At 38.3% G+C, this 26,881-nt stretch overlaps 1 protein-coding gene across 1 annotated transcript in view; it reads right to left on the bottom strand.

Annotated features, from left to right (window-relative positions):
* Positions 1 to 26,881, bottom strand: part of unc5a (unc-5 netrin receptor A) — a 264,346-nt gene that overhangs the window by 231,218 nt on the left and 6,247 nt on the right. Inside the window, exon 2 of the mRNA XM_048603964.1 lies at positions 3,966 to 4,181. Coding sequence (XP_048459921.1) covers positions 3,966 to 4,181 — 216 coding nt within the window. The remainder of the gene's footprint in view (positions 1 to 3,965; positions 4,182 to 26,881) is intronic.

The following is a 26,881-nucleotide window of genomic DNA, read 5'->3' as shown; positions in this document are numbered from 1 at the left end:
ATCCCTGAACACTATAGACAATTTCAGCATGGCCAATCCACCTAATCTACAGATCTTTGGATTGTAGGAGGAAACCAGAGCACCCAGAAGAAACCCATGCAGACACTGAGAATATGCAAGCTCCACACAGTCAGTCACTGGAGGCTGGAATAGAACCTGGGTCCCTGGTGTTGTGAGGCAGTAATGCTAATTACTGAGCCACTGTGTTGCCCAAGTCTTCTTTCCCTTGTTATCTCTTACCCCAACCCCTGTGAATTCTACACCTTCTAATCTGAAGTCATGTCTCTCTATCATACTTATCCCATCCTGTACTAATAAAGCTCCGCCACCATACCTACCATTCAGCTCATCCTTTTGAGAAGTCACTTACTCCTGAATATATAGTTTCCAACTTTGATCTTCTTGTAACCATGCCTCCATAATGGCTATAAGATCATACTTCTACTCTAATGCATGTTGTATTCAGAACAAAATGAATTATTAATAAATAAAGAGCCAAAAACTTTGCCTTTTTAACTTTTTTTTCTTCTTTCGACTCTGTTTTTTCTATGTTTGTACATTATCCCTTTCTGTCCCACTCTAGGTATCATCCAAATGCTGATATATACTGCCAAACCCTCATTCTAATTAGTTTAAAGCCCTTAAGGAAAATGTCCAAGTAACACTGGGGTAAAACAATAATCACAGTATTGTAGGAACACAAGGCATATAAAAACTTAAGTGTCTATCAGTAGGTCAGACTATAGGATGAGAAAAGATCTAAAAGACAACATTGTTTAAGATTGATTATCTGAATGCATGTTGCCAACATAATCAAAGGGATAACTTGACACTTCAACTCGAAATAAATTAGCATGATCTGATAGTTATACAGATACATCACTGCAAAGTGACAAATGTGGGAACTGAATATTCAATAGGACATGACATTTCAGAAGGACAAGAAGCAAGAAAAGGTGGAGAGGTAGCTCAGTTAATTAAAGATCACATCAGTAGAATAGACAGAGATCAAGATGTGCAATCAGTTTGAGTTAAGAAACAGTAAAAAGTAAGAAACCATTTGTGGGAGTAGGTTAAATCTGCCTAACAGTAAAAATATTTGTAGAATAGAATGGACAGAAAGTCACAAAGGGAGCTTGTGAGAAAGATAAAGCACTAATCATGGGTGATTTTGGATGAACCAGGTTGACAAAGGTAGCCCGGAAGATAATTTCAAAGAGAAACTGGGACAGTTTCGCTAAGAGTAGTATATTTTAAAGCAAACTAGAAAGCATGTTTCTTTCTAGATTTGGTAATGATGAATGAGACAAGATCAATTAATGGCCTTATAGTAAAGTTCTTAGATAGTCACGATCATTAAATCATTTAATTTTGCATTCAGTTTGAAGGACAGAAGAGTGGGCCAAAGACTTGTAATTTAAACTTATCTGAATGCAATAATGACGACGGAGCTGGCTAAATTGAACTGATAAGTTATTTTAGGAGGGATGCAACAGCAGACTTTTAAGGAGGTGTTTTGTTACTGAGTGATGATACATTCTAGTGAAAAAGATTTTAGGGAAAGGACACATCTCTTTGTATTTTTTGAGGAAAACAAAATTAAGAAGCTTGAGAGACAAAAATATCCAATTACATGAGAAGAAATGGCTAGTCAGAAGATTAAACAGAACAGTAAAAAAATGCAAAAAATGACTAGGAAGGAGAAGTTGGACTGCGGGAGAAGGCGGACTAGAAATATAAATGCAAATAGTAAGGGTTTCTACTTTTTGAAGAAGTAGTACATTGAGGTTAGTCTTCTAGAGTGTATGTATAGGGATGTAACAATGGAAAACCAGGACATGGTGGATGAATTGAAGAGGCATTTTGTATCTGTTTTCCTTGTAAAGACTGCAAAAAGCATCCCAAAATAATTATAAATTAAAATGTGCAAGGTTGGGGGGAGGTTGTGGAAAGGAGGAACTTACAACAATTAAAAACAGCAGGGAAAGATTACGGATACATAAACCTGATAAACTCCCAGGTCCTGATGGTTTTCATTTTAGGGTCTTGAAAGAAATAACAGCTGAGACAGGAGATAATTGATTTTTACTTTCCAAAATTCCTTTGATTCAAAAAATATCTCATTAGATTAGAAAATAGTGAATGAAGCTCAACTATTCAAGAATGGAAGGAGATAATTAGAAAACTGCAAAGCACTTACTACTGTCATTAGGAAAATATGGAATCTATTATAAAGGAGGTTTTAGTAGGGAACCTACAAAATATCAATGCAATCAGGCAGAGTCATCATTGTTTTGTGGCAAAAAAAATGGTGTTTGACTAATCTATTAGAGTTCTGTGACAAAGATACAAGCAATGTGGATAAAGGAGAAGCCGTAGATGTGTGCACTTAGACTTTGAAAGTGCTCTGGACAAAGTGACACATCTAAATTACTGCACAGAATTAGACAACATATTAGAATATATGAATGACTGTTTGAGACTTCATAAATGGGTCATCTTCAGGTTGGCAAGTTGTTGGCAATTGGAGAGCCAAAGGGATCAGTACTGGGACCTTAACTTTTCATATTCGTTATCAACACTTTGGATAAATTTATAGATGTCAGATAGATAGGAAACATTGTGAAGACAATGGAGAAGTTTGCACAAGTATATAAATAGGTGAGTGAATTGACAAAATTTTGGTAGATAGAGAATAACTTGGGAAAACGTGAACTTGTTCACTTTGGCAGAAAAGAATAGAAAGCACGTATTATTTAAATGGGAAGAGATGGCAGAATCTATGAGTCCTAATACATGAATCACGAAATACTAGTATTCAGACATAGGTAATTAGGAAGGTAAATGAAATTTTATTGCAAGAGTAATGGAATATAAAAGTAAGGCTGGTTTGCTACAGATGTACAGGATACTGGTGGGACCACATCTAGGAGAACTTGTACAGTTTTAGTCTCCTTATTAAAACAAAAAGGACATAACTGCATTGGAAGCAGTTTAGTGTAGCTTCATTTGACTTATTCCTGGGATTAGGGGCTTACCTTATGACGAAAGGTTGAGTACGTTGGGTATGTATCTATTTCAGTTTAGAAGAATGAGGCGATATTATTGAAACATACAAGATCCTGAGGGGACTTGACAGAATGGTACTGGAAGGATGTCTCCCCTTCAGGGAAGCACTAGAATTAGCTGGTGCAGTTAAAAATAAGGAGTATCCATTTAAGAAGAAATCGGTAACAGTTCCCACAGCGGTTTGTGAGATAGCAGAACACTGTTCCCCAGAGAATGGTGGAAGGCCATCATCAAGTTCAGCTACGATCTTATTAAATGACTGAACAAGCTCGAGCGACCAAATGGCCTATTCCTGCTCTGATTTATACATTTGTAGTGGGTTTTGATGAACATAACAAAGCCCCTCTGTGTGATTGACAAATGCAGCATGTGACTGTTCACATTAGCCTTTTGAGGAGGTATAGAGACAAAACTTGCTGATGATGATGGGAAGGCCAAAGATTTCCTTATGGAGTATGAATGAGAACGCCTGCATCGCAAGCCAGCTTAAAAATCCCTTGCAAAAAATGTGGTCCATCTGTACCAACCATCAGGAAGGTTTACTGAAAACTGCTCTAAGTGGGAAAGGTAGCATTGTTCACCCATTCAAATAAGGTTAAAAAGCAGCCAGGTCCCAATGTAAGTAATTAAGCCAATGATCTCACTGCTTTCCACATGCAGAGCAATCTGGGATGCACAGATAAACTGTTCACATTATTGCAGCCGTAACCATGATGCCCACACACCACCCACCCATCTAACTACACACACAGGCATCTAGCTTCTGCAAAATAGTAATAGTTACACCTGCGGTCTTTGAATTCCAGACAAAACAATAGTTAATTAAGCATTCAGTCATCTTCACACATCTAACTTGACTTGCACTTTCACAATTGTTGAAATAAGTGCAGACCTACCTGTAATTTTATCTATGGTCTCTTCTGTTACATGGTTCATCTGATGCACCCATTCACCATTGCACTTAAAGTAAATCTGTGTGGCTGGTGTTGCTTTGCAGATCAAGGTGACAGGTTTGTTTTTTACAATGTACACATCCTCTGGTTCAACCAGAAAATGAGGCAAGGATTCTGAAGAAGCCACAGTTTCAAATTGTGTTTTGGTGTATTCTGCATCTGAAGAAGAAAATGCATAGTTTTAAGATATGTACTTTTTTTGTTTTTTTTCTCCAAAATAAATAATTCTTAAGGTGTAGGTGTTATTGGTAACATTTATTGCTCTTCCATCTTTGTCCTGAGAAGCTGTTGGAGACTGCTTTATAGGCCATATCAGAGAAAAGTTAGAAGTCGTTCACATTTGTGTGAGAGTGACAATGATACCAAAGCTAGAACTGACAGGGACATATTTCCTTCCCTAAAGAAATAATCAATTGACAGGAACTTTTTTTAACAACAACTTAACAGATAAATGTTCACTTTTACTAATACCAGTTTCAACAAAAAAATATTTTGTTCCCCTTTTCCTGATTATGGCAATTAGGACTGAAAAGTCTACAATTAAATTCAGCTTTGAAGAGAAAAGTTACCTGAGATTTTTCATTGCTATCATAATCTACAAAAGTAGTTACACAAAGACAGTAGTGGCCCTACACAGAGTAGTTATTTTTATTAGGCACCAATTTTAAATATTAAAATGTAAAAGTGATTTCGACACTGCTACAGAAACAAAGTCTCACAACACACAAGAGTGATCAATTTGATTCATATATATTACCTGATTAATGAATATGTTTGTACTACATAAAATATTAATGCATTTGATTTAGTTCAGGATAAATGGAATTAACAAGTCAGATTCATATATTATTATAGAGATCCTTTAAAATTGTGCTCTTTGAAAGTTATTGCACAAAGACCGATTTTTAATGAATGAGCAGCTCTATTAAAATACCAAAAGCATTTTTTAGGATTATGCCATACTTTTCAAGGTAATTTCCAAGGTAATAATGTTTAATTGAATTCTTATCTCTCAGTACAGCTGGGATAACACTTTACTGCCATTAAATTCCATTGTATCAAAGAGCAAAATTCTGTTTTAACTGAAGTCACTATTGATGTTCAATAATCATTTGGTTAATACTTATCTTTCCACTGTACCAGAAGACATACGTAATAGAAGGACTGAAAAATTTTTGCTGGTTTCATAGAATCCCTACAGTGTGAAAACAAGCTCCTCAGCCCAACAAGTCCACACCAACTCTCAGAGCATCCCACACAGACCCATCCCCCTAATCTACACATCCCTGAACACTATGGGCAATTTAGCATGGCCAATCTACACAGCCTGCACATCTTTGGACTATGGGAGGAAACCAGAGCACCTGGAGGAAATCCACACATACAGGGAGAATGTGCAAACTCCACACAGACAGTTGCCCAAGGGTGGAATTGAACCCAGGTCCCTGGCGCTGTGAGGCAGCAGTGCTAACCACTGTGCTGCCAAAGAAATCCAACAGAACTGAAAGGGTGAAAGCAATTCTATTCAGCATTAGACATACACTGCAATCTTCACAAAGTGACCAGCAATCCTTTAAAATGTAAATCTGTATCAAATACTAATTAGTGAAGGAACTTTGAGATGCAATTTATATAATTTTAACTAATATTTGCAATTATAAGTTATAGTTTGAAGTATAATAAACATATATGGTCATAAGGCTCAACAGCATATTTATGAATTAAATTATGCTAATATTTTTTCCCTGTATGGTGAAAGCCATAACTAATTTGACAATTGCATCTTTAGAATGGCTGAGAATTTCAGCAGCATTTGGGCTGAGCTGGAAATATAAGTCACCATTATGGAGGGAGAAATACTTGTGTTTGTGATGGAGAGGAAATACAGCAGCAATCTCAATTTCAGGGCAAACTAATGCTAACGTTTTGAAGATGCAGTCCATTTCTGATGGATTTAATAGTCTAGCAAAGAATTGGAGTCACTGGAAAATAAATGGGGATTATGCAAGAAGCCAAAAAGATCACTTTAGCTGGATGAAATAGTGGCTGATTCAATAATACATGTCTGATAAGTAGTCTGACAGCGTAGCAATAGTAGAAAATCCACAGAGATGACCGAAAGGAAGAACTGTTTCTCGTCATTGACTCTAAGTCCACGAATGGAGTTGTCAAAAGTAAGCATGAATTGAGCAAGTTTATTGACTGATCCATAGGAGATTGCCATGGTCAAAGTGCAGGAATGACAAAAGAAGTCATTTGTAAATACACTTATATTAATAAACCTTTTCAGAAATGTTACATTACACCTATTGACCTAGTGGGCTTTGACTCTGGACGTCTGGCCCAGAGGGAGAGATAGTACCACTGCCTCATTAGGCCCTAAACTGGCTTCAATTAGATAGCCAAACCTCAAGATGAGCAAACATGGTCCAACTAAATTAGACAATGGAGGAAAGGCATTTCAATATAATGGTATAGTTAATTGTTTCAATGTTGCATTGAGGTGAATGTGGACAAGGAGAAATAATTCATAGCAAAACAATTATGAAGATTGGTATTCATAATTTGATTTGGACTATTTTTGGAGGAGGAAAATTTGATGGACAGATCTCAAACATGGCATAGTGAACAGATGAAACAGAGATTTGTAAAACAACAACATATTTAAGGACAATGGTGAGGAAAGAAAGTTTCAGATGGCATGTTACTTTTCAAGGACAAAAGGGTCAAGTGTGGTTTATTTTGAGGAGAGGGATTGTGATATCAGTTTTAAAGGGGACAGGGACTGCTTCTAACATGGGGGAGCCATCTGAAAAGTCAGCTTACATGGAGTCTAGAGAGGGAATTTTTGTGGTCAGATGTTCAGTGGAAATGGCTTGAGAGTCATGCGCACGATGAGCTAAGAGAAAACAAGACAAGCAATGGAAGAAAAACTGTTATGTTAGAAATGATCAAGCGAAACAAACATAAATCACTGCTGTATTGTTGTTGGCTTTTAAACAGTTAAGTAAAAATGAACAAGAATGTACCTAGTTATGTGGTAACATTACATACTGGTAGATTTTAAATTGCTGTCTGGCTATTACAACATGCCACAAAAGCGACATGCCGGTTTCCACCCTCAGTTTGTAACGCTTTGATTGCATCAATTCATCAACGTAAAGTACAATTCCAGAAAAGGAATGCACTGAACCCTTTCAAATATGTTTCATGTATGCATTTAACTGTTAATGAAAAGTAAATGTTCTGAGACTGATGGGAGAGATATATCACCTTCCGTCATAACACGAAGCCAATGTGATTATATTTGGCATGCACCAGCATGGAAAATAAATTAGGTGTGTTTCACAGAACATAACATTTTTATGTTCTTCTGAGTAAAATATTTTTACTGCACAAGAAATAAGAACGTGCTAATTTAAAGTTTAAATTAAACTTTTGCTACTAAATCAAAAATATTTAATATGGGCAAAACAAAATTCATAAGAGACATAGTAGCTTAGAGTGTACTGATAAATCACAGCCCAGAATGTTCCATTGGACAAAATGGGCTTCAGATATTGTCAAAGTTATTTTCATCATCATTAGCCTTGTTAAAAAAAATGTGCTTGCTGGTATAAAGTAAATGGAATTGTGCTGGTGTTCATACACTTGTTTATTTGAATTCTCATTGCAAAGTAATTGGCTTAATACCTGTGTAAACTGATGTACGCAGCCTTTAGAGAGTGAAAATTTGGCCAACACTTCGGGGGATTTGTGTACAAACAACTAAGAGAATATTACTTATTTGGTCTTTAATGGCACACTATGTTGCGGCTTCTGTGCATGTCTCAGTCATTATTCTGTAGATTATTACTATCTGGACCAGAAGGAGCTGACCAATGCAACAAAACCAGAGAAAAGAAATGAAATTCAAAACTTCACTCATTTAGACCTAAAGGCCCTCTGGATGACACCAAACCCAGGATGCACAGACACCTGCCACCATGATAGTTTAAAAATATCACTCACTAGGAAGTTCTGAGTGTCAACTTCCTTACCCTTAAGACTGTTGAACAGGGTGCAAAACACTTCAAATCTTGCAGAAGATTAGCAATTAAATATACCTTTCTTACTGCTTCCTTGCCCACTTCTTAAAGCAACATTTCCACAGCCTACCCTTGGCAATGTTCTCTATGTAAGATAACTCCAATATTAAATCTAAAAAAAAACTCAAAAGGAAAGGCAATCTTTTCAGAATGGTATACTAAGTGGAATACCTTGTGCTTCTGCTAAAGTTTAAATACCATATTTGGTTTCATGCTTTTTTTTCTATAATAGAATCATTCTATATGTCAGACCTCACTCAATGTGAGCACACGCTTCCTTCAATCGATTCTGGTTTCATGCCTCACTCTAGAGAATTGAATATACAATCTCAGCTTCTACTTCAGTGCTGTGCTGTTGGAGATGCAGTCTTTCAGTTGAAATGTTAACTAGAGACCATGTCGGTCGGATAAGGTGGATGTAAATGATCCCAGGACACTAATCAGAAATAGAACAAGGGAGTCCTTGTGCAGCAGTACAGTAGCCAGGTGTTTATGGAACTGGACTAACAATTCAGAGGACACGAGTTCAAATTGTCAGATTGGCAAATTGTGAACATTTGAGAAATTCCTGGTAATACAACAGAACAGTGGGGGCATTCTTGTTAATAGTAATTTCAGCTGATTGAATATTCACAACATCTCCACTATCTGGGTTTCTCCTTAGCTGTAAATTGTGCGAAAACAGCTTATTGAAGCAGCTTGATTACATGACATTTCCCGAAAATAGCAGATATTTTAAATCACTAAGTGCTGAATTCAAAGTTCAATACATTGCAAGCAATGCCTTCATAATTGGCTGTTATGGTAGTGACAAATGGTTAACACCATTTGCTTAATGTAGATGACTGTGATGTGTGGATTCTGAAAGTGGTGCCAACTGTAAGTTTCACTGTAGTGGTATCAAGCTGCAAGTTTAATAATCTGATTTTTTTTCAAAAAAATCTCAACACTATCAAAATATTATTATGAAAGTTTCAGAAATCTATGTATAAGAGATGGTTTTGATTTAACTATCATACTATTTCTAACGGAAATGAGGCTTGAGGAAGATCAAGATCATTGTGAAGTACCTCTCATCCCATTCCCACTCATCTCTAGCCTGCTGTCGTTTTGGAGCAGACCAGGAAATAGACGCCTGCCTGAAACAGATGGAAGCCTCATTAATCTTGGAGATCAGAATCCTACAATATAGAGAGGAATCCAAATCAACTTTGTTATGCAAACAGATACATATTGAGTGGCATAGTCAGAATTAGGATCTGGCTGCAAACCTCAACATGAATGCTGGAGCATAAATTAACTCAGATCCCTTCATTTGCTAAATCACAATGAGTCACTGACTTGAGGAGAGAATAGAAATCTGAAATGGACCAGAGTATGCACAAGTTTGCCAAAGGTGAAAACAAAATCAAACTGGAACATCACATGAAACTGAGAGTTGATTCGTTGGTGAATATTGTAGCTTTGTTTCCATTTCTTCATATTTGGGCAACTTTCCCAGCAGCTCAGCTTTAAGAATGTAACTTTTAAAAAAGAAGTTAAATAATGCATTCACTTTTTCTACATTTAACTGAGTCAAAAAAAGAATATGAGTAGTTGGTGAGTTTATCTTTCCATCAAAAATGCAATGTTCATTAATTAGTAGCAAGGTTTAATATCTAAAAGTTAGACGAATGCCAGTGAAGCTCTCAGCTCAAGTGTACATCTGTGCTTTGAGGGATGTCCAGAATGTTTCCTCTATCCTACGCGACCATATGCACAAGAGGCGTGTGTTGTTTAGAACAGCTCAGGGTCCGAACAGCAGTTATAGAATCATAGAGTTGTACAGAACAGAAACAGTCCCTTCGGTCCAGCTCGTCCATGCCGATCAGATATCCTAAAATAATCTAATCCCATTTGCCAGCATTTGGCTCATGTCCCTCTAAACACTTGCTATTCATATACCCATCAGATGCCTTTTAAATGTTGTAATTGTACTAGCCTCTTTCTCTGGCAGCTCCTTCCATACACACACCACCTTCTGCGTGAAAACGTTGCCCCTTAGGTCCTTTTTAAATCTTTCCCCTCTCACCTTAAACCCATATCTCCAGTTTTGGACTCCGCCACCTCGGGGAAAAAACCTTGCCTATTTACCCTATCCATGCCCCTCATGATTTTATAAACCTCTATAAGGTCACCCCTCAGCCTCCGATGCTCCAGGGAAAATAGCCCCAGCCTATTCAGCCTCTCCTTATAGCTCAAATCCTCCAACCCTGGCAACATCCTTGTAAATCTTTTCTGAACCCTTTCAAGTTTCACAACATCCTTCCTATAGCAGTGTATCCAAGAGACTGGGGGCTTCTTGGATAATGCATTTTATAGATGTAGTGACCGCACTATTTAAGAGTATGAAGGGAGAGGAAATTAAGCAACCAGGCAGGTAATGTAGAGGTTGGCTCAGCTATATGTGGGGAAATGAAGATATGAGCTATACTGGTAAGAGATTCAAAACTTAGCGGAATTGACAGGTGCTGCAGACATGAATCCAACATAACGTGTTGCTTCCCTGATTCTAGAATTAAGTATGTTTATGAACAGTTGTAGGGCACCCCAAGAGAAGGTGAATAGCCAGCAGGTGTGGTCCATGTTGGTACCAATGCCATAGGTAGAAAGATGGATGTGGTCCTGCTTTCAGAATACAAAAGATAGGTAAGCAAATAACAAGCAAGACCCCAGAAATAGTATTTCCAGATTACTCGAAGTATCGAAAGCCAGAGAGTACAGATTTCGGTAGATAAAGGAAATGAATGCATGGCTGGAACAATAGCATTAGAGGCAGCACTTGAAATTTCAAGATGCAGCTCTAGCAAGGTGGGTCCTGTACAGGCGAAATAAGTTGCACCTAAAGAGAGTTGGGATTGAGTTTCTTCTGGGGCAATTTGCTGTGCAATTGGGAAGGGTTAAACTAACTTACAAAGGTATGGGAACCAAGAGGCAATACTAAAGAAAATCAATGTGCACAGAGTACTGAGTGAGATAAAGGAGACAATGGTCCCATTTTTCCAATGGCTAGATAATCATTTATGCAGTACAGATGGGAGTTATGCATCAGAACCCTTCAGAACCAAAAAGTAGCATAGTACAACGGAAGTACCCTGGGAAATCAAAGATTCCACTTGACAATTCCCCCACACCTCAGAGAATTTGGAGGGTTTCACTACAGTTAAATAAATAGATGCTCAGGAAAAGTTAGACCACTAAAATCTAGTCAAACATAATTAACTATTCAACTAACCCCCAACTTAGCACACACCCCAGTTGCATCTTCCGCATACTCCTTATAACATCCCAGACCTGAACTGACAGCCTCTCTCCCCTCAGGTGCCAAAAAACTTTCTTCTCCACCATTGGACCCAACACTCACCCCGATCTGACACTATTCCCTGGGCCTCTCTCCCAAGGACCTGCAGCTCTGCCCCATACCACCAAATCCAGTATCTCCTATCCAACCCTAAACGCACCATCCATAAACTGATTCACTTGCACACTACCTCAATCCACCTACTACCATACCCAACTTGGCACCCTTCTTACTTGGCAACTTACTCCCTATCCACCTGGCAAACCCTAACCTCATAGTTAACTTGCATGCTTACCCTTTTTAAGTTGTCAAAATGGATATAAGTGGTGCGGGATGTTCAAATCTCAAAATATGGCAACACGCTGCCATGAGAAAAAAAGGCAGTATCTGTCTTCCTCTGACCATTCTACATCACAAGGGATGTCAGATTTGAAATTTGGCTTTGTATTTCCTCTGCAGCAGAACTTGTGCATGATAATATCCTCTACCTGTGATTGGCCCTATATCTGGAAAGTAGTATTCGGTGGAGAAGATATTTTCTGCATTCTTAATCCAGGGCTAAAGACGCAGCCCAGCAATGAAACACATTATACATATTCTAGACAGTGTTACAGACGAGATGAACATCCTTGATTTGTCCTAATTCTAACCTGGATCCTGTTGGGCTGTTCCAGCTTTTCTGGGGGAGTAGGAAGTGGGGATAGGAGTGGAGGACTGAAATCACAGCAGACCTAAATATTTCTTGTGGAGATTTTGTAAAAATAGTCTAATATTTTTGCCATTGGTGGCACATAGCAGTGAAGCATGCTAGCTTGGTACCTTTGCTGTTAATTCATTACTGCTGGGACTTCTTCCTGAAGGTATACCCATATCCCAGGACTGCAGTAGTTCAAGGCAATTAAACATGGGCAATTAGGCTGGTCTAGTCAGTGATGTCAACATCCTATATACTATAGATTTTTAAACAAGTGGGGTGAACTTGTTCTAAGCCAGCAATATAAAACAGGCTCATAATAAATCAGCAAACTGTTACAAATGTCCATTGATTTCATAAAAAATGCTAAAATTCTTAAGTTAAACAAAGAAGGAAATTTCTAAAAAATGGGCTGCTGATTCACTATAACCTGTAGTTGCTATAACCATATTGTTGGTATAGACCAATTCCAGCCTCATTAGAGTGATGGTTTAATCTCATTATCCACATTACACCATTTCACCACTGTCAGCCTCTTCTGGCATTGAGCCATTCCCACATTGAGTTGTCTAGCATTTTCTGCTCAGGCCTCCTAATAAAGTGTTGTTGCGTCCCAGTGATATCTTTAAGAATTGCCTTTTAATGTGAAACCCTATCATAGAGTCATACCGCATGGAAGCAGACCCTTCAGTCAAATCAGTCCATGCCAAACATAATCCCAAACTAAACTATTCCCACCTGCCTGCTCCTGGCCCATAGCCCTCCAAACCTTCCCTATTCATGTACCTAAGTGTCTTTTAAATGTTGCAACTGTGGCCACATCCACCATTTCCTTGAAGTTCATTCCACACGAGAACCATCCTCCATGTAAAAAAAATTGCCCCTCAGTCTTTTTTAAAATTTATCTCCTCTTACCTTAAAAATACGCTGCCAAGTCTTGAAATCTCCTACCCTAAGGAAAAGACACCTATCACTAACCCTATCTATACCCCTCATGATTTTTTAAACCTCTACAAGGTCATCTCTTAACCTCCTACACTTCAGTGAAAACTGTCCCAGCCTATTCAGCCTTTCTTTACCAAATCAAATTGCTCAACAAAGCCAATTAAAAAGTTTGGTGAGCCAGATCCAAGCAGATTCAGGAGTGAAAGTAACCAGGGAGAGTTTAACTTCCAACTGTCTGGTTTCGTTATTTGAGTAGAGTTAAAATCATCACAAAGTGGTCATGCTGGTTGTTACTGTCTACCTGATGTTATATTTGAATTATGCCAGCTGTCAGCTCTTGAATTACAGCCAATTTGGCTACAGATGTAGCCCTATCCACTACAAAAGCTGCAACTGCTCAACATTTTTACACCACTAGATCTTTCCAGGCTGCTTTGTGGAGATATAAAGTGGATAAGGCAGTGTGTAGTCTGCCCTCACATGAAGTAGGCAACAGGTGCCCTTTTGATATGCCCCATTCAGTTAGTCCTCTCAATTCATTTCGTCCCATATGGACCCAGCAAAGCAGAGAACACAAGTGGCTAAGATCCTCAGGTTCAGGGCATCAATGGCACTCATGGCATGAAGGGCACCATATAAACTCCCACTAAAACAAATGAACAGAAAACCCTTTCACTCAATATCCAGCTGGTGTGTGATACCAGCTGCATTATTCTTAATTTTAAATGCATGCTATCCAGGATGCTTTCTACAACACTTGTGGGCTGCAGCAGTTTATCAGTTCGGTAATATTCAGCCAGAGGCATGTATCTGGATGATTGCTTAGTGATCAGGGATATTCTCTACTCATGATTGATAACCCTACCACCCCAGTCAAGAATAGCAGAGAATAGGGGCAATAAAGAACTTGGGATAACAAGAAATACGATTGAAGAGATGATCGGAATAGTAAAGTCTCCTTTCAGGTGTCTGGATCGATCAGGGCAAGCACTACAGTATAGCACAGCCAAGGTTTTCAGAATTATAATGGAAAGCTGCCTGCTGGTCACATTTGCTAATTGTAAAACATTGATTTGTTTTTCTGGATAAGGCAAAGAAGGTGAAAATATATCAACCATAGGCACAACAGCATGCATGTAGAAAATGTCGAGGGGTGCCACTGACTGTCATTTCTACCTTCTTCCACAATGTCTGCTCTTCCACCTTATTAAGCTTCCTCTTCTCCATGTTTCAGAGTCAATCTCCATTTGTTATGTTTTCTGTCCAAAGAACCACAGAGAGATAGCGTTGAACTTTGCGGTCTTTGCCCTTGCTGTCATGAAAAAGTGTACCCTGAGGACATTATTGTAGTTTGATGTCTATACTGCCAGAATTTTCAAAGTTGCATGCTCATTTGAGTAGCAACAGCAATTTTGACTTTGCAGATGCATTGTTTTCTCTTCCCTGTCCATGGTGGTCAATCATTTAATGGACTGTAGCTCCTAGCCTGCCCAGAATAGCAAATTAGCTTTGTCCCAGGGAATTTGTTCAGGGTTACCTCAGAGTCAAACCAGAAGTGGAATTCTAGCCACACAGCACATTATCAGTAAGCATAAAAGATTTCTCATACAGTATTGCCTATTAATTAACAGTTCCATCCAAATTAAAAATAGTCACATCAGATAAACCTGATGCTTGAGAACTCAATTTGTAAAGGCATAATTGTGAACTTACTCATAGCCATTATATCTATTGTATCCTGCACTCTGCTTTGTTACCCTGATGCACTTGTACGGTACGATCTGCCTGTAAAGCATGTAAGCCAACACTTCTCACTGTACCTCGGTACATGCGACAGAAATAAATCAAATCAAATCAAATCTAATTAAAAACAGGCCTAAGCCACTCAACTGCTGAAGCCTGTACTGACATTTGATTAGATTGTATTGCTCTGTATCCTAATTCCGTCTATGCATGATAGTTCATAACAATAACAGCAATTTGGATTTTTGTAGAGCTTTTTAAAGATGAGAGTTCCAAAGACTCATGAATTCCTCAAGGGAAAAAAAAATGTTATAAATGGGCAAGCCCGTATTTTGAAATAGTGACACTTAATTCTAGACTCTTCCACAAGAGTAAACATCTTTTCGCCATCTACCCTGTTAAGACGCCTTAGGATCTTGTCTGCTTCAATCAAATCAGCTCTTTCTCTTCAAAACTCCAGTGGAGTTTAGCCTGTCCAACATTTGCTCATAGGACACTCTGCCCATTCCAGTTATTAGTCTGGTAAAATTTCTCTGAACTGCCTCTAACACATTTACATCTTTGTGTTCATTAAAGTTTAAAAGTGTCGGCGGAGATCTGATTGAAACATTGAAAATTCTAAATGTAGAGAGTATGTTTCACCTGGTTACAGAGTCTAGAACCAGGGACAGAGTTTTTCAGTATGGGGTAGATCACTTAGGGCTAAGGTGAGGAAATTTTGCTTCACTCAAAAGATTGGGAACCTGTGGAATTCTTTACCACAGAAGCCCTTGGAGGCCAAGTCACCGACTATATTTAATTTAATTCCACAATAAACTTTGATGTGGCACCTCAGCAAATGCATTCTGCAAAGTCTGACTAAAGAACATCCACTGATTCCCTTTTGTCCACAGCAGACTACTTTGTCAAAGGCCTAATTGATTAACCATGATTTCCCTTTCACAAAACCATGATGACTCTGCCCAATTATCTTGAACTTTTCTAAATGCCTTGCTACAATGTCTTTACTAACAGATTCTCACACCTCTCCATCAGATGGTAAGCAAACTATGGTTTCCTGTTTAATGTTTCCCTCCCTTATCGAATAAGGAAATTGCATTCATTGTTTCCTAAACTAATGGAACCTTCAATGAATCTAGGAAATTTTGATAAATGAAGCCAACTCATGACTGTCTCACTAATCATTTCTTTTCAAACCCTAAGATGAAGTCACTAGGACTTAGACACTTACTTGCATGAGGCTCCAGCTACAAGCTCAGTACCACTTCCCTGGTGTTTGTAAATGTCCTTCTATGATGAATGCCAATGAAAAATACCTGTTCAATTAATTTGCCATTTCCTTATTTTCTGTCATTAATTTGCCAGACTCACTTTCTATTGAGCAAATGCTCACTTTGTTAATTCTTTTCCTCTTTAAAAACCAAAAAAATTCTTACTACTTTCATATTTTTACTTAGCTATTTCTAGCATTCCAATTTTTCCCTCCCTATTAAATTGTAGTCAGTGTTTTTATTATCTATCCAAACTTTCAACCTACTACCCACAATTTTTGTAATTGCATGCCCCCTTCACATAAGTTTGATTTGATCTTTAACTTTATTACTTAACCTTGAATGTGGGTCCGGCCCTTGGAGATTTTCTTTCTTGATGTCCACACACTTATTAAGCCTAAAGCCTAGATGTCATGAGTACTGGCAAATCTGCTGGGAGGGGTGGAGGTCGAGAGTACTGTAATGGATAGGATGCTTACCAGCAAATCAGGGAGTTGGGGTGTTGAGTGGGAAGGGTAAAAGTGCAATGAGTTGGTCAAGGGATGATGAAACTCAATGCTTCACATGCAGTCCATATCCCTCTAAAGGCCTTCTGAGCCTGCACAGCATGAATGCGTGAACTGGTTAAAGTGTGTGCATGTGTGGGGGAGTGGGGTGATGAGTGATTGTATGGGAGAGACAAGAGGGTATAAGGGTGACTGTGGGAGTGACAGTAGAGTTCAGTGTGTGCATGTGGAAAGCAGGAAAGAGATGGGTATGTTTGTGAGAAAAGAGGGAGGGAGGTGGGGAGAGTGAGTGTGTGTATGTGAGAGAGAGGACCAGGGTGAGAGAGAATGCACACATGTAGAAAGGAGGCTCTTAGTGAAGTTGTCTGTCTGTTGGGGTGGGGAGAGCATTGGGATTGTGCCTCTATGTGTCTGCATGGAAGGGGTAAGAACCACAAGACTAAGCTAGGTATACATTTTCACTTTACTGCCTACTTCCCAAAGCTCAACCCACGAAGCAGGCTGCAAGAGCAGGAAAACCCAAACTCAAATGCTTTTGACCCCCACTTTTGTACAACTTCCATCAAAGCCAACTCAGAATGCATGCCAAAGATGAACACAAGAACATAAGAAATAGGAGGAGGAATAGGCCATCTGGCCCATCAAGTCTATTCTGCCATTCATGGCTGAATGCAAGGTTATTATTAGTTAAAGCCAACTTGGCTTGGTACTGACCCCCATCCCTTTCCCTTTAAATTAGAATGTGGGTTTAGTCTGTATTTCTCTAGTCTTGCTTCTAACATGGTTGATTCTTACTTTTTTTAGAAACTTTCTGAAGGCTAACAATGGATTCCTGGAACCTACCCATGCAACTGTGTCAGAAGAATCATCACTGTTTCCTCACAGTCTATGATTGATATACATGTTTAATTTCATTCAAGTTTGAATTTGTGGATTTTGAAGTAGCGGTATACACGTTGTGCGTGTCTGAAAGAATTCATAATTAATATGAGTGTTCCTGCAGAAATGGTGATTTTAAATAAAGTTTGAGAGTGTTAGTTTTCAGAGCAGACCGGCTTTTTATTTATAAGATAGCAAAGTGTGGAGCTGGAGAAACACAGCAGGCCAGGCAGCATCAGAGGGGCAGGAAAGCTGACGTTTTGGGTCTGGACCTTTTTTATTCATTCACGGGATAAGGGCATCACTGACCAGGCAGCATTTATTGCCCATTCCTAATTGCCCAGATAGCTATTCAGAGTCAACCACATTGCTGTGGGTCTGGAGTCAAGATGTAGGCCAGACCAGGTAAGGATGGCAGTTTCCTTCGCTAAAGGACATTTGTGAACCAAGTGGGTTTTCTGACAAATAATAATGGATTCACAGTCATCATTAGATTCTTAATTCCAGATATTTCCTTGAATTCAAATGCCAAGACTAAACTAGATATATTCAGATTACAGACTGCCTCAAGGATTCTGTTAGAAACTTCTGGACTAGTTTGTTTTAAACCTGGGAGAAATATACCTAACATAGAAGAAAGACATTTTTCAGTTTTATTTTCAGTTTCTAGAAGTTCTGCAGATGTTTTCATGTGTACAGTTGATCCTGAAAAGTGGAAAGATATTTAGATTTGTTAAGACAATGTTACCTTAGAATGAGGAGTTAATGATAGTCCTAGACTGGAATGTTTGGATAAAAACCTGAAGAGGTTATTTGAAGCTGAGGTTATTTAAGCTCAGGTAGACAATAGCTCCCGGAAGAAGCTACCAGATTTCCTAAACTTGGAGTTGAAGTCAAACTCAACCAATCAAGGTGTTAGAAAATTTTTCTCCCAACCCAAAACGTCAACTTCCCTGCTCCTCTAATGCTGCCTAGCCTGCTGTGCCCCTCCAGCTCCACACTATGTTGTCTCTGACTCCAGCTTCACAGTTCTTACTATCTCTCTGTTAGAAAAAGGGACTGCTTGATGTCAGTACTGAATAAGAGGTACTTTAAGATGTGTGAAGGAGAGTTTTGGGATTAATAGGATTATATTTTACAATGTGTTTTTCTTAATCTTAAATTTGTGCTCTAAGCAAATAGTCTGGTTTATTCTCTTATCCTCATTTGTTTTTTTGTTTTCTGAACTGCTGTTTCTGCAAAACTGCATGCTTCCATTTTAAAGAAAGACCACCTCCTTAAAACCAAAACAAAGTAAAGTATGATCTGACTTGTCCAGAAGCAACATTAGCTGGGATCGTAATAGGACTGACCAATTTGCAATCCTTATTTCTATGTATGTGTTGAAATAGATTGCCCATTGAAATGAAAAATCTTCTTTGTATTGGAGAATTCTGGTAACTTTTCATACCACACACTTACTATAATGCAATCTCTAATTAATTCATCCTTCAAAGTCCTGTAGCCACAACATCCTGCCAGTTGATATAAATTCATTATATAGGCTTCTACTGATTCTCGGAATTGCAGAGATCACTGATTCAATCTCAGCCATTCTATCACTAAATTTCATTTGGAGCTAAAGGAAGCTAAAGTATGTGTTGAATATTTTAATCAATGTATCATACTCTGCAGTTCTTTCTTCCATGTTTTATCTTACCAGATCATCAGCTATTACAGCATATAAAGACACAATGACTTGATTGCACATGCTTCTTCATGCATAAAGCTTGAATTTGTTTCATAATGCTGAAACTGCCTCTTCCAAGCTCTCACTTCTGATCTTGTTGCAAGCATTCTGCATTATCAAATGGTTGACTCAGTGGCAAGGTCTCTATCAAGGCTGGCATCCTTATAGACCATCATGCCTATCTGATCTGGGTGAGTATTTAGGTTTTTTCCTTTTCACAGTTGAAATAAGTTCCAATCCTGTGTTTTTAACTGTTTAAGAGTATTAAAAATTCACAGCTAAAGTTTAAAGTCTCCCAAGATTCTTCTGGAGTCTTCATGTTATCCAAATGTTCTGGGGTGTTTCCCTCACTTTCGGAATGTTCTTTTCCTGTTTTCTTTCCTCCAAACTTCTGAAGTAATGTCCTGCAATTGGAGTCATCCTTCTTCAGCTGTGTCCTGCAGACTCTTTCAACTTCAGATCTTGGCTCTAGACACTTTGCTCCACGTACAATCTGGAATAACTGTGGGCTGTGTGTCTGCACAAATACTGTCCCTTAGGTTGCTCATTCCTTATCATTAAGGCAGGTTCTTCAGCTCCTTATGTAGTCTAACATTGATAACTTTCTATGAATGGATGGAAACAAAACAATTACCACTCTCTCGTGCACTGCCTAAGACTTCTCTCTTCACATGTACATTCTAGACTGGTATCTTCTCTGTCACTTATGTTAGACTTGTAATCAAGTACACCAGCATGATTTACATGAATCTTATTAAACAACAAATGTGCAAATTGCAAATTAATTGTACTTCTTGGGCAGTGCAGCATCAACTTTTATCGTGGTACTCTTTCCTGTGTTAGGGAAAATAGAGATTTTGAAGGAAAATAGAGCAAAGTTCCACACATTCATTGGGATTTATATTCTTTATCAGGACAGGTAATGAGCATGAATTCAATACATTGTGAAGAGAAATAATATCAGAATATTTTTAGTGACACATTCCTTGACAACCCACTCTAACTGTTACAATTCAAGAGTTGACATTGGAATTATAAGGTAAAATATAACTGGAAATTTCCCTCCGGTTCCTCTACTAAATTATTTGACTAATCAGGCCTAATGGCTCTGTCAGTAATTATTACTGCCAACATTAAAACTGTCTGGAAATGATAAGACTACAAGTAGATTCACTGCCAATAATTCTCCTGGTAGTAAATCCACACAAACACAATAAATTTTAGAAAATCCAATTCCAGGAAGCAATCACTGCCATTGTGGAGGATCTACATAAAAGGAATGACAGAATGGAGAAAAGAAACATCATCTGCAATTAAGCAGATTCTGCTGGCAGGGAGCAAAAGTAATCAACCTGTAGAGAAACTATCACCACCACATGGGCTGTGGATTGTTGTACTCGCATTTCAGTCACAATGCTGATAGAGAGAAGAAAAGAGCAAATGTAAACGCCATCACTGTAGGGAACTGCTTGAGATAAAGGACTAAATAGATTAAAGTTCCCTGCAGGTATCTCTGTCTACTTGTGTTCATTAGCTGTTTTCTATGGTTACTTAACATCGAGCAGAAAAACAAAGAAATGCCTTTGCAGTGTTGGCCTTTTTTTTTAAAACACGGCAAATTACTTTTTTTTGGGTTAAACATTGAATTCAAAACTTACCATTAATGTATAACTAAGAGAAAATAATAGTATATCTAGGCGTTTTACAAAGAGATTCATGAATTCAAATTATCTGATAATTCAGAATTTTAGATTTGACTACCTAATAAACTGCATCACAGTACCTAAATGGGGTTGAATTAAGTTATTGGACATTTTTTAAAAATTGTACAAATAACTGCATCGAACATGAATGTGTGTGAGTGTGATCATCCTGGATTTCAACTCCAATTGTTCATTCTGAGAATAAAAGTTGTGCCTTGCCTTTAGGAAGTCACATAATACAGCTCTCAAACTAAAATTTCATAGGCGAAGAAAACATTAAGAAAACAGTGTTGATTACATAATTACTAGAAATTTTTATAAGCAATATTATTGTAAATAGTTTCAGTTTGGTATTCAATTTTCACTCTTTTATAATAAAAGAAGTAGAAGAACAGTACAGCACAGGAACAGGCCCTTTGGACCACCAAGTTCACGCTGACACATATTGCCTTTCTAAACAACAAACCTTTTGTCTCTATGCAGTCCATATGCCTCTATTTCCTGCCTATTCATATATCCGTCAAGATGCCTCATAAACGTTGCTATTGTATCTACATCCACCACCTCTTCTGGCAGTACATTCCAGGCACATAATACCCTGTGTAAAAAGTGTGCCTCTCACATCTCTTTTAAACTTTCTCCTTTATCCTTAAACCTATGTCCCGTAGTAATTGACATTTCTACCCTGAGGAAAAAAGAAACAACTCCTACTAGCTATTCTATCCGTACGTTTTATAATTTTGTAAACTTCTATCAGGTCACCCCTCATCCTTTGACGGTCAAATGAAAACAAACCAAGTTTGTCCAAACTGAGCAATGACCTGCTTAACAGTTTCTGCACCCACTCCAAAGCCTTCATATCCTTAGGGTAGTGTGCCAACCAGAACTGTACACAATATTCCAAATATGACCTATCTAAAGTTCTATACAGCTGCAACATGACTAGTCAATTTTTATACTTTATGCAGTGACTTACGAAGATAAGTATGCCATATGCCTTTTTGACTACCTCATTCACTGGCATTGCCACTTTCAGAGAACTGTGGACCTGTACATTCTAAATTTCTCTGTGTGTTGATATTACTAAGGGTTCTGACATTTACTGTATACATTTTTCCTGCATTAGATCTCCCAAAATGTATCACCTCACATTTGACCAAACTAAAATCCATCTGCCATTTGTCGGGCCAAGTCTCCAGCTTATCTATGTCCTGCTATATTGTCTGGCAAACCTTACTGTCTGCAGCTCCCTCGGTCTTTGTGTCATCCACAAGCTTACTAATCAGGAAACCTACATTCTCCTCCGAATCATTTATACATATTACAAACAATAGGGATCCCAACACGGATTACCTGCCGAACACCACTAGTCACAGATTTCCAAATGTTCTTCCCCTGCTACTCTCTGTCTTCTATGATTAAGCAAGTTCGATATTCATCTTACCTGCTCACCATGGATCCCACATGACTTCACCTTTTATATCAACTTGCCATGAGGGACCATGTCAAAGACCTTTCTTAAGTCCATATAGACAACATCTACTGCTCTGCCCTCATCAATCATCTTTATCACTTTCTCAAAATACTCAATCAAGTTTGTGAGACACAACCTTTTCTGCAAAAAGCCATGCTGCCTACTGCTAATCTGTTCATTTTTTCCTAAATGTGAGTAAATCATATTCCTAAGAATGTTCTCCAATAATATCGTACCATCGACATAAGGCTCACTGGCCTGTAATTTTCTAGATTATCCCTGGTGCCCTTCTTAAACAAAGAAACAATGTTGACTATTCTCCAGTCCTCTGGGATCTCTCCTGTGATTAAATAAGATACAAAGAATTCATTCAAGGCCACAGCAATTTCCTTTACCTGCCTCCCTCAGCATTCTGGGATAGATCCCATCAGGTCCTGGGGACTTGACTACCTTAATGCTTTTTAAAACAGCCAACATCTTTTTTTTATATTGACATGCGCTAGAGTATCAACATACCTCTTCCTCCGTGTCCTTCTCCTTTGTGAATACTGATACAAAGCATTTGTTTAGGACCTCGCCCACTTCCTCAGGCTCCATGCACAATGCCCTCCTTTGGCCTGGAGTGGACCTACTCGTTCCGTAGTGACCCTCTTGCTTCTTATATACGTCTAAAATGCCTTTTTCCTTAATCCTGCTTGCCAAAGGCATTTCATGGCTCCTTTTAATCCTTCTGATTCCTTGTCTGAGTTCTTTCCTGCTATCTTTGTGTTCTTCAAGGGCTCGGTCCGTTTTCGGTAATGTTAATATATTTAGCGTGGATAGCTCAACACTTCCGCTAAATGAGTAGGGCCAGGAATGAATCAAATGTTTGTATTACAACTTTATTCAAAGTGATATCCAGGTAAGTGAGATTTATGCCACATACATTAGAATGGGAGAAATGATATCCAGGCTACCCAGCATGCTCCGTTATGTTTTACTATCAAAATGTGTATCCTTAATTTGTTCAGTTTGGAAATGATTTACTCTCTTGAATGTCATCATCCAAATGCCAAGCACATTTGGGTGATCATGTTTGATGTGTGTTGTTACATGACAATTATTAACACTCTAGTCAATTCAGATAATTAACCTTACTTGGTCATCCTCGTTGTATCCTTGAAATCCCTGGATGCTTCAGTATGGAGCATCACGCACTACTGCAGTACGTTCACGAACATAGATAGACAATTTTATATTAACTGAAGGCCTTCTGACCAATTGTATTCTTCTGATTATAATGAGATATTTGTCCTCTTTGTTTTCGTTTGATAGAAAAGGACTATGTGGCAATACAAGGACAGTAAGCGTTTCAGAAATATGCAAATAAACATAACAGTAGGAAGACAAGAAGATTATTTTTCCACGTTCAGGGTTGATAGGATATGCAATACTTTGCATGGATTGGCTACTGAACTCAATTGACTTAACATTATTTAAGAGGTATTAGACAAATACTCAAACAACAGACCTGAATATAACTTTTGCTGCTAAAAGAGCATTAAGGCCTCAAACTGGGTTCAGCAGCTTCAAATTATCTTGTTAATACTCATGATGCTGCCAGCACCATTTTTAAAGGGACATATCACTGGGTATCCAAAGCATCTGTTTGTTACAACTGTAAATTACATTTGCTTTTTACAAGGCAGGTATAAAAAAAACTAGTTGGCTGCACAAACATCAGAATCTAAACACTAAATTTCATAGAGAATACAGAGACAATTAGACCTCCCTTACCTGTGTTGCCTCTTTTAAAGAGCTAACATGGATACAGAAATTCACCATCCAGCCCTGTCAGGTTGTTCCAATATTCAATGAGATCATTCCTGATCTGAATATACCTACCATATGAATTCCTTTTGAAATCTTTAAATTCTCAATCAATCCCTTTCTACATCCCAGAAAATACATGTCTTGTTTATATAATCTCTTTACATAGCCTTAACCATTAGATCTTGTAACATTATTAAGAGTCTGAACTTCAGTTTCTAAGGTGGGATGCCCCAGATTGTAAAATCCAGATGTGGCCTGACGAAGGCTTTATGTTCAAACTCTCCAATTAGAAATGTTGACGTTCCATCATCTTTTTTGATTACTTTTTGTATCTGTTTGTCACATCTTTGTGATCTGAATACATAGACTGTAAATCTCTGAACTACGGTTGTTCTAGCTTTTCTTGATTTATACATTACTCAGGCCTATGTTTTATTTAGTCGAAAATAGAAGATCTCATTTCTGACTTGTGCTGAAATCTATCTTTCTGTACAATTTTATGCTCCCATCTATTATAATTACTTGATCAACAATCAATTCTTCAGCATAATTGGATCCATGACTATTTTATTATCCAATTAAATAAATAAGTACAGTGAATTGTTAAAACCTCAGCATAGATTGATCTACGAGATAGCACTGGTCAATACTTTCAATTCATATTCACATGCATTATCCATATTGGTTAGTAAGTAAAATGCAGGCAATCTTCTAACTAGGTCAATAATTTTCCTTCAATAACATGGGTGCAATTTTCAATTAGCGTGTTGTAGCGTGAGATATGTGGTACCTGGCCCACCATGGCAGAGGCCCAGCACTTAGTCTTACTCTGCCATTGCACATGTTTCTTTCCAAGGCTCAAAGATCACTATTCTCATTATTGCACATAACACGTCCACTCAATGGCTCTTGTCCATCTTATCCTTCTAACCCACTTAACCTTTCCTGTCATCGACATGTGTTAATCACTCACTGGCTGTGCCTCACCAGCTCTTCTCCTTGTGCATCACAATGAACAGCTCTTCCACCTATTTCCATCATACTCTATTCTTCCCTTTGTCATATTTAAAGGGGAAAGAAATCTGGCTCACTCCCCAGACTGATCTCTCCACAGCATCCCAACAGACCTCTCTATAATCCCTAACTGTTTGCACTTGACCTGTCGAACTGACTATGGCACAATCCCCTGACGACAAAGGACATGGATTTCCAGATTCTGGTAGGGCCAAGCACCTTGGACTGGGACCAGATCAGCCCCCTGAATGACCAAAACAGTAACCCCTAAATGACTTTAATCCCTCTTGACCCCACTAAGAACTACTCCCAATTGATTTTCACATTTCACCATTTTGCTTGAAGCAAATTCAGTGCTTTTGGCTTGTAAACTAATAGCATATATTGAAGATGGGAATTTGCCATAACAAGGTGCTGCACAGCGGCATGTTCACTCATCGATGGCTCAGCGCTCTCCTCTGTGACAAGCTGTCTGCCTCTTCATCTGAGCTAAAATGCAATGCAAGCCACAGAAGCTGGCAGCCTGACACTCAGCATTAAAGTTCCTACGTGTTCAGGAAGAAGTATACAGAAGCTGGTAGTCTGCAAGGAAACTCAAAGTGACTGAGCGAGAGTGCACTGCAAAAGCAGGCTAAGGGCCATAAGATGCATTCTAGGTAGATGCATGAGATGTGTGTGTACCTGTGTACTGAGCCACTGGTCAGAAACATACAAGTCAGAGGTATTCCTTAGTGCCAAAGTGCCAAAAAAACATGGAAATGAAGGTCGTCACCACTCAATAGTAAAACACAGAAGCAGTCAGTTATAACAAGGTGCAGGGCTGGATGAACACAGCAGGCCAAGCAGCAGTCAGTTATAGTTTGATGGGAAAATTGGAAACCTTTCTTGATGCCATAATTCTGATCTGTATTCTCTTAATACAAATTTATTAGATATGTTCTGGAAATTTATATAAACTACATCTACAGACATACTCCTGTCTACAACTTCAGTTACTTTCAATTTTGTAGGTTAATGGTAGATCACGTTTAACAAGTTCATATTGGCTTACTCTCTGATCAGCCCAAATTTCTTTTAAACCCTCAGTTGTTAGTAAATTTGTGGTTCGATAGACTACCAAAGTACACATTAGACCAATGCCTAATGTCCTGGTTTATCTATAATGTCCTGGTTTATCTGTTTCTCACCTTTCTTAAATAATGAAGTTACATTTGTAGCTTACAGAGAAATATTAGTTGGATATCCAACAGGTATAGTGATCGAACCAAAGAAATCTCAAGAGAGTTTATTTTGGCCGGCTGGAATTCAAACTCCATCACTGTTATGTTTTTAATTTTTTTTTAAAGAACAGTGACTAAAAATGGGTGCTTAAAAATGTGCATTGATACTCACCATAATCAGAGTGAACCGAAAAGCATACACAAGATAAATCAGCTAAGCAACTTTTTCTTCCCCTCAGTCAGGAAATCCCACATGAAAGGTCTTTTAAGGCTCCTTCAGACCTGCAATCAAATCCCTCCTTTTAAAGTATGAGGCATTCACAAATGCCTTTCCCTTCGTGTTGCTGTTGGATCACAGCTTTAACAGCACATTCACCGTAATTTGTATTCTGCTTTAATGATGGCTGTATGGTGGCAAATAAATAAATTGTAACCTTAGTA

This window comes from Rhincodon typus, chromosome 12 (genome assembly GCF_021869965.1).
Source record: "Rhincodon typus isolate 14 chromosome 12, sRhiTyp1.1, whole genome shotgun sequence".
Lineage (NCBI taxonomy): Eukaryota > Metazoa > Chordata > Chondrichthyes > Orectolobiformes > Rhincodontidae > Rhincodon > Rhincodon typus.
This window is presented reverse-complemented; position numbering and strand designations above follow the sequence as displayed.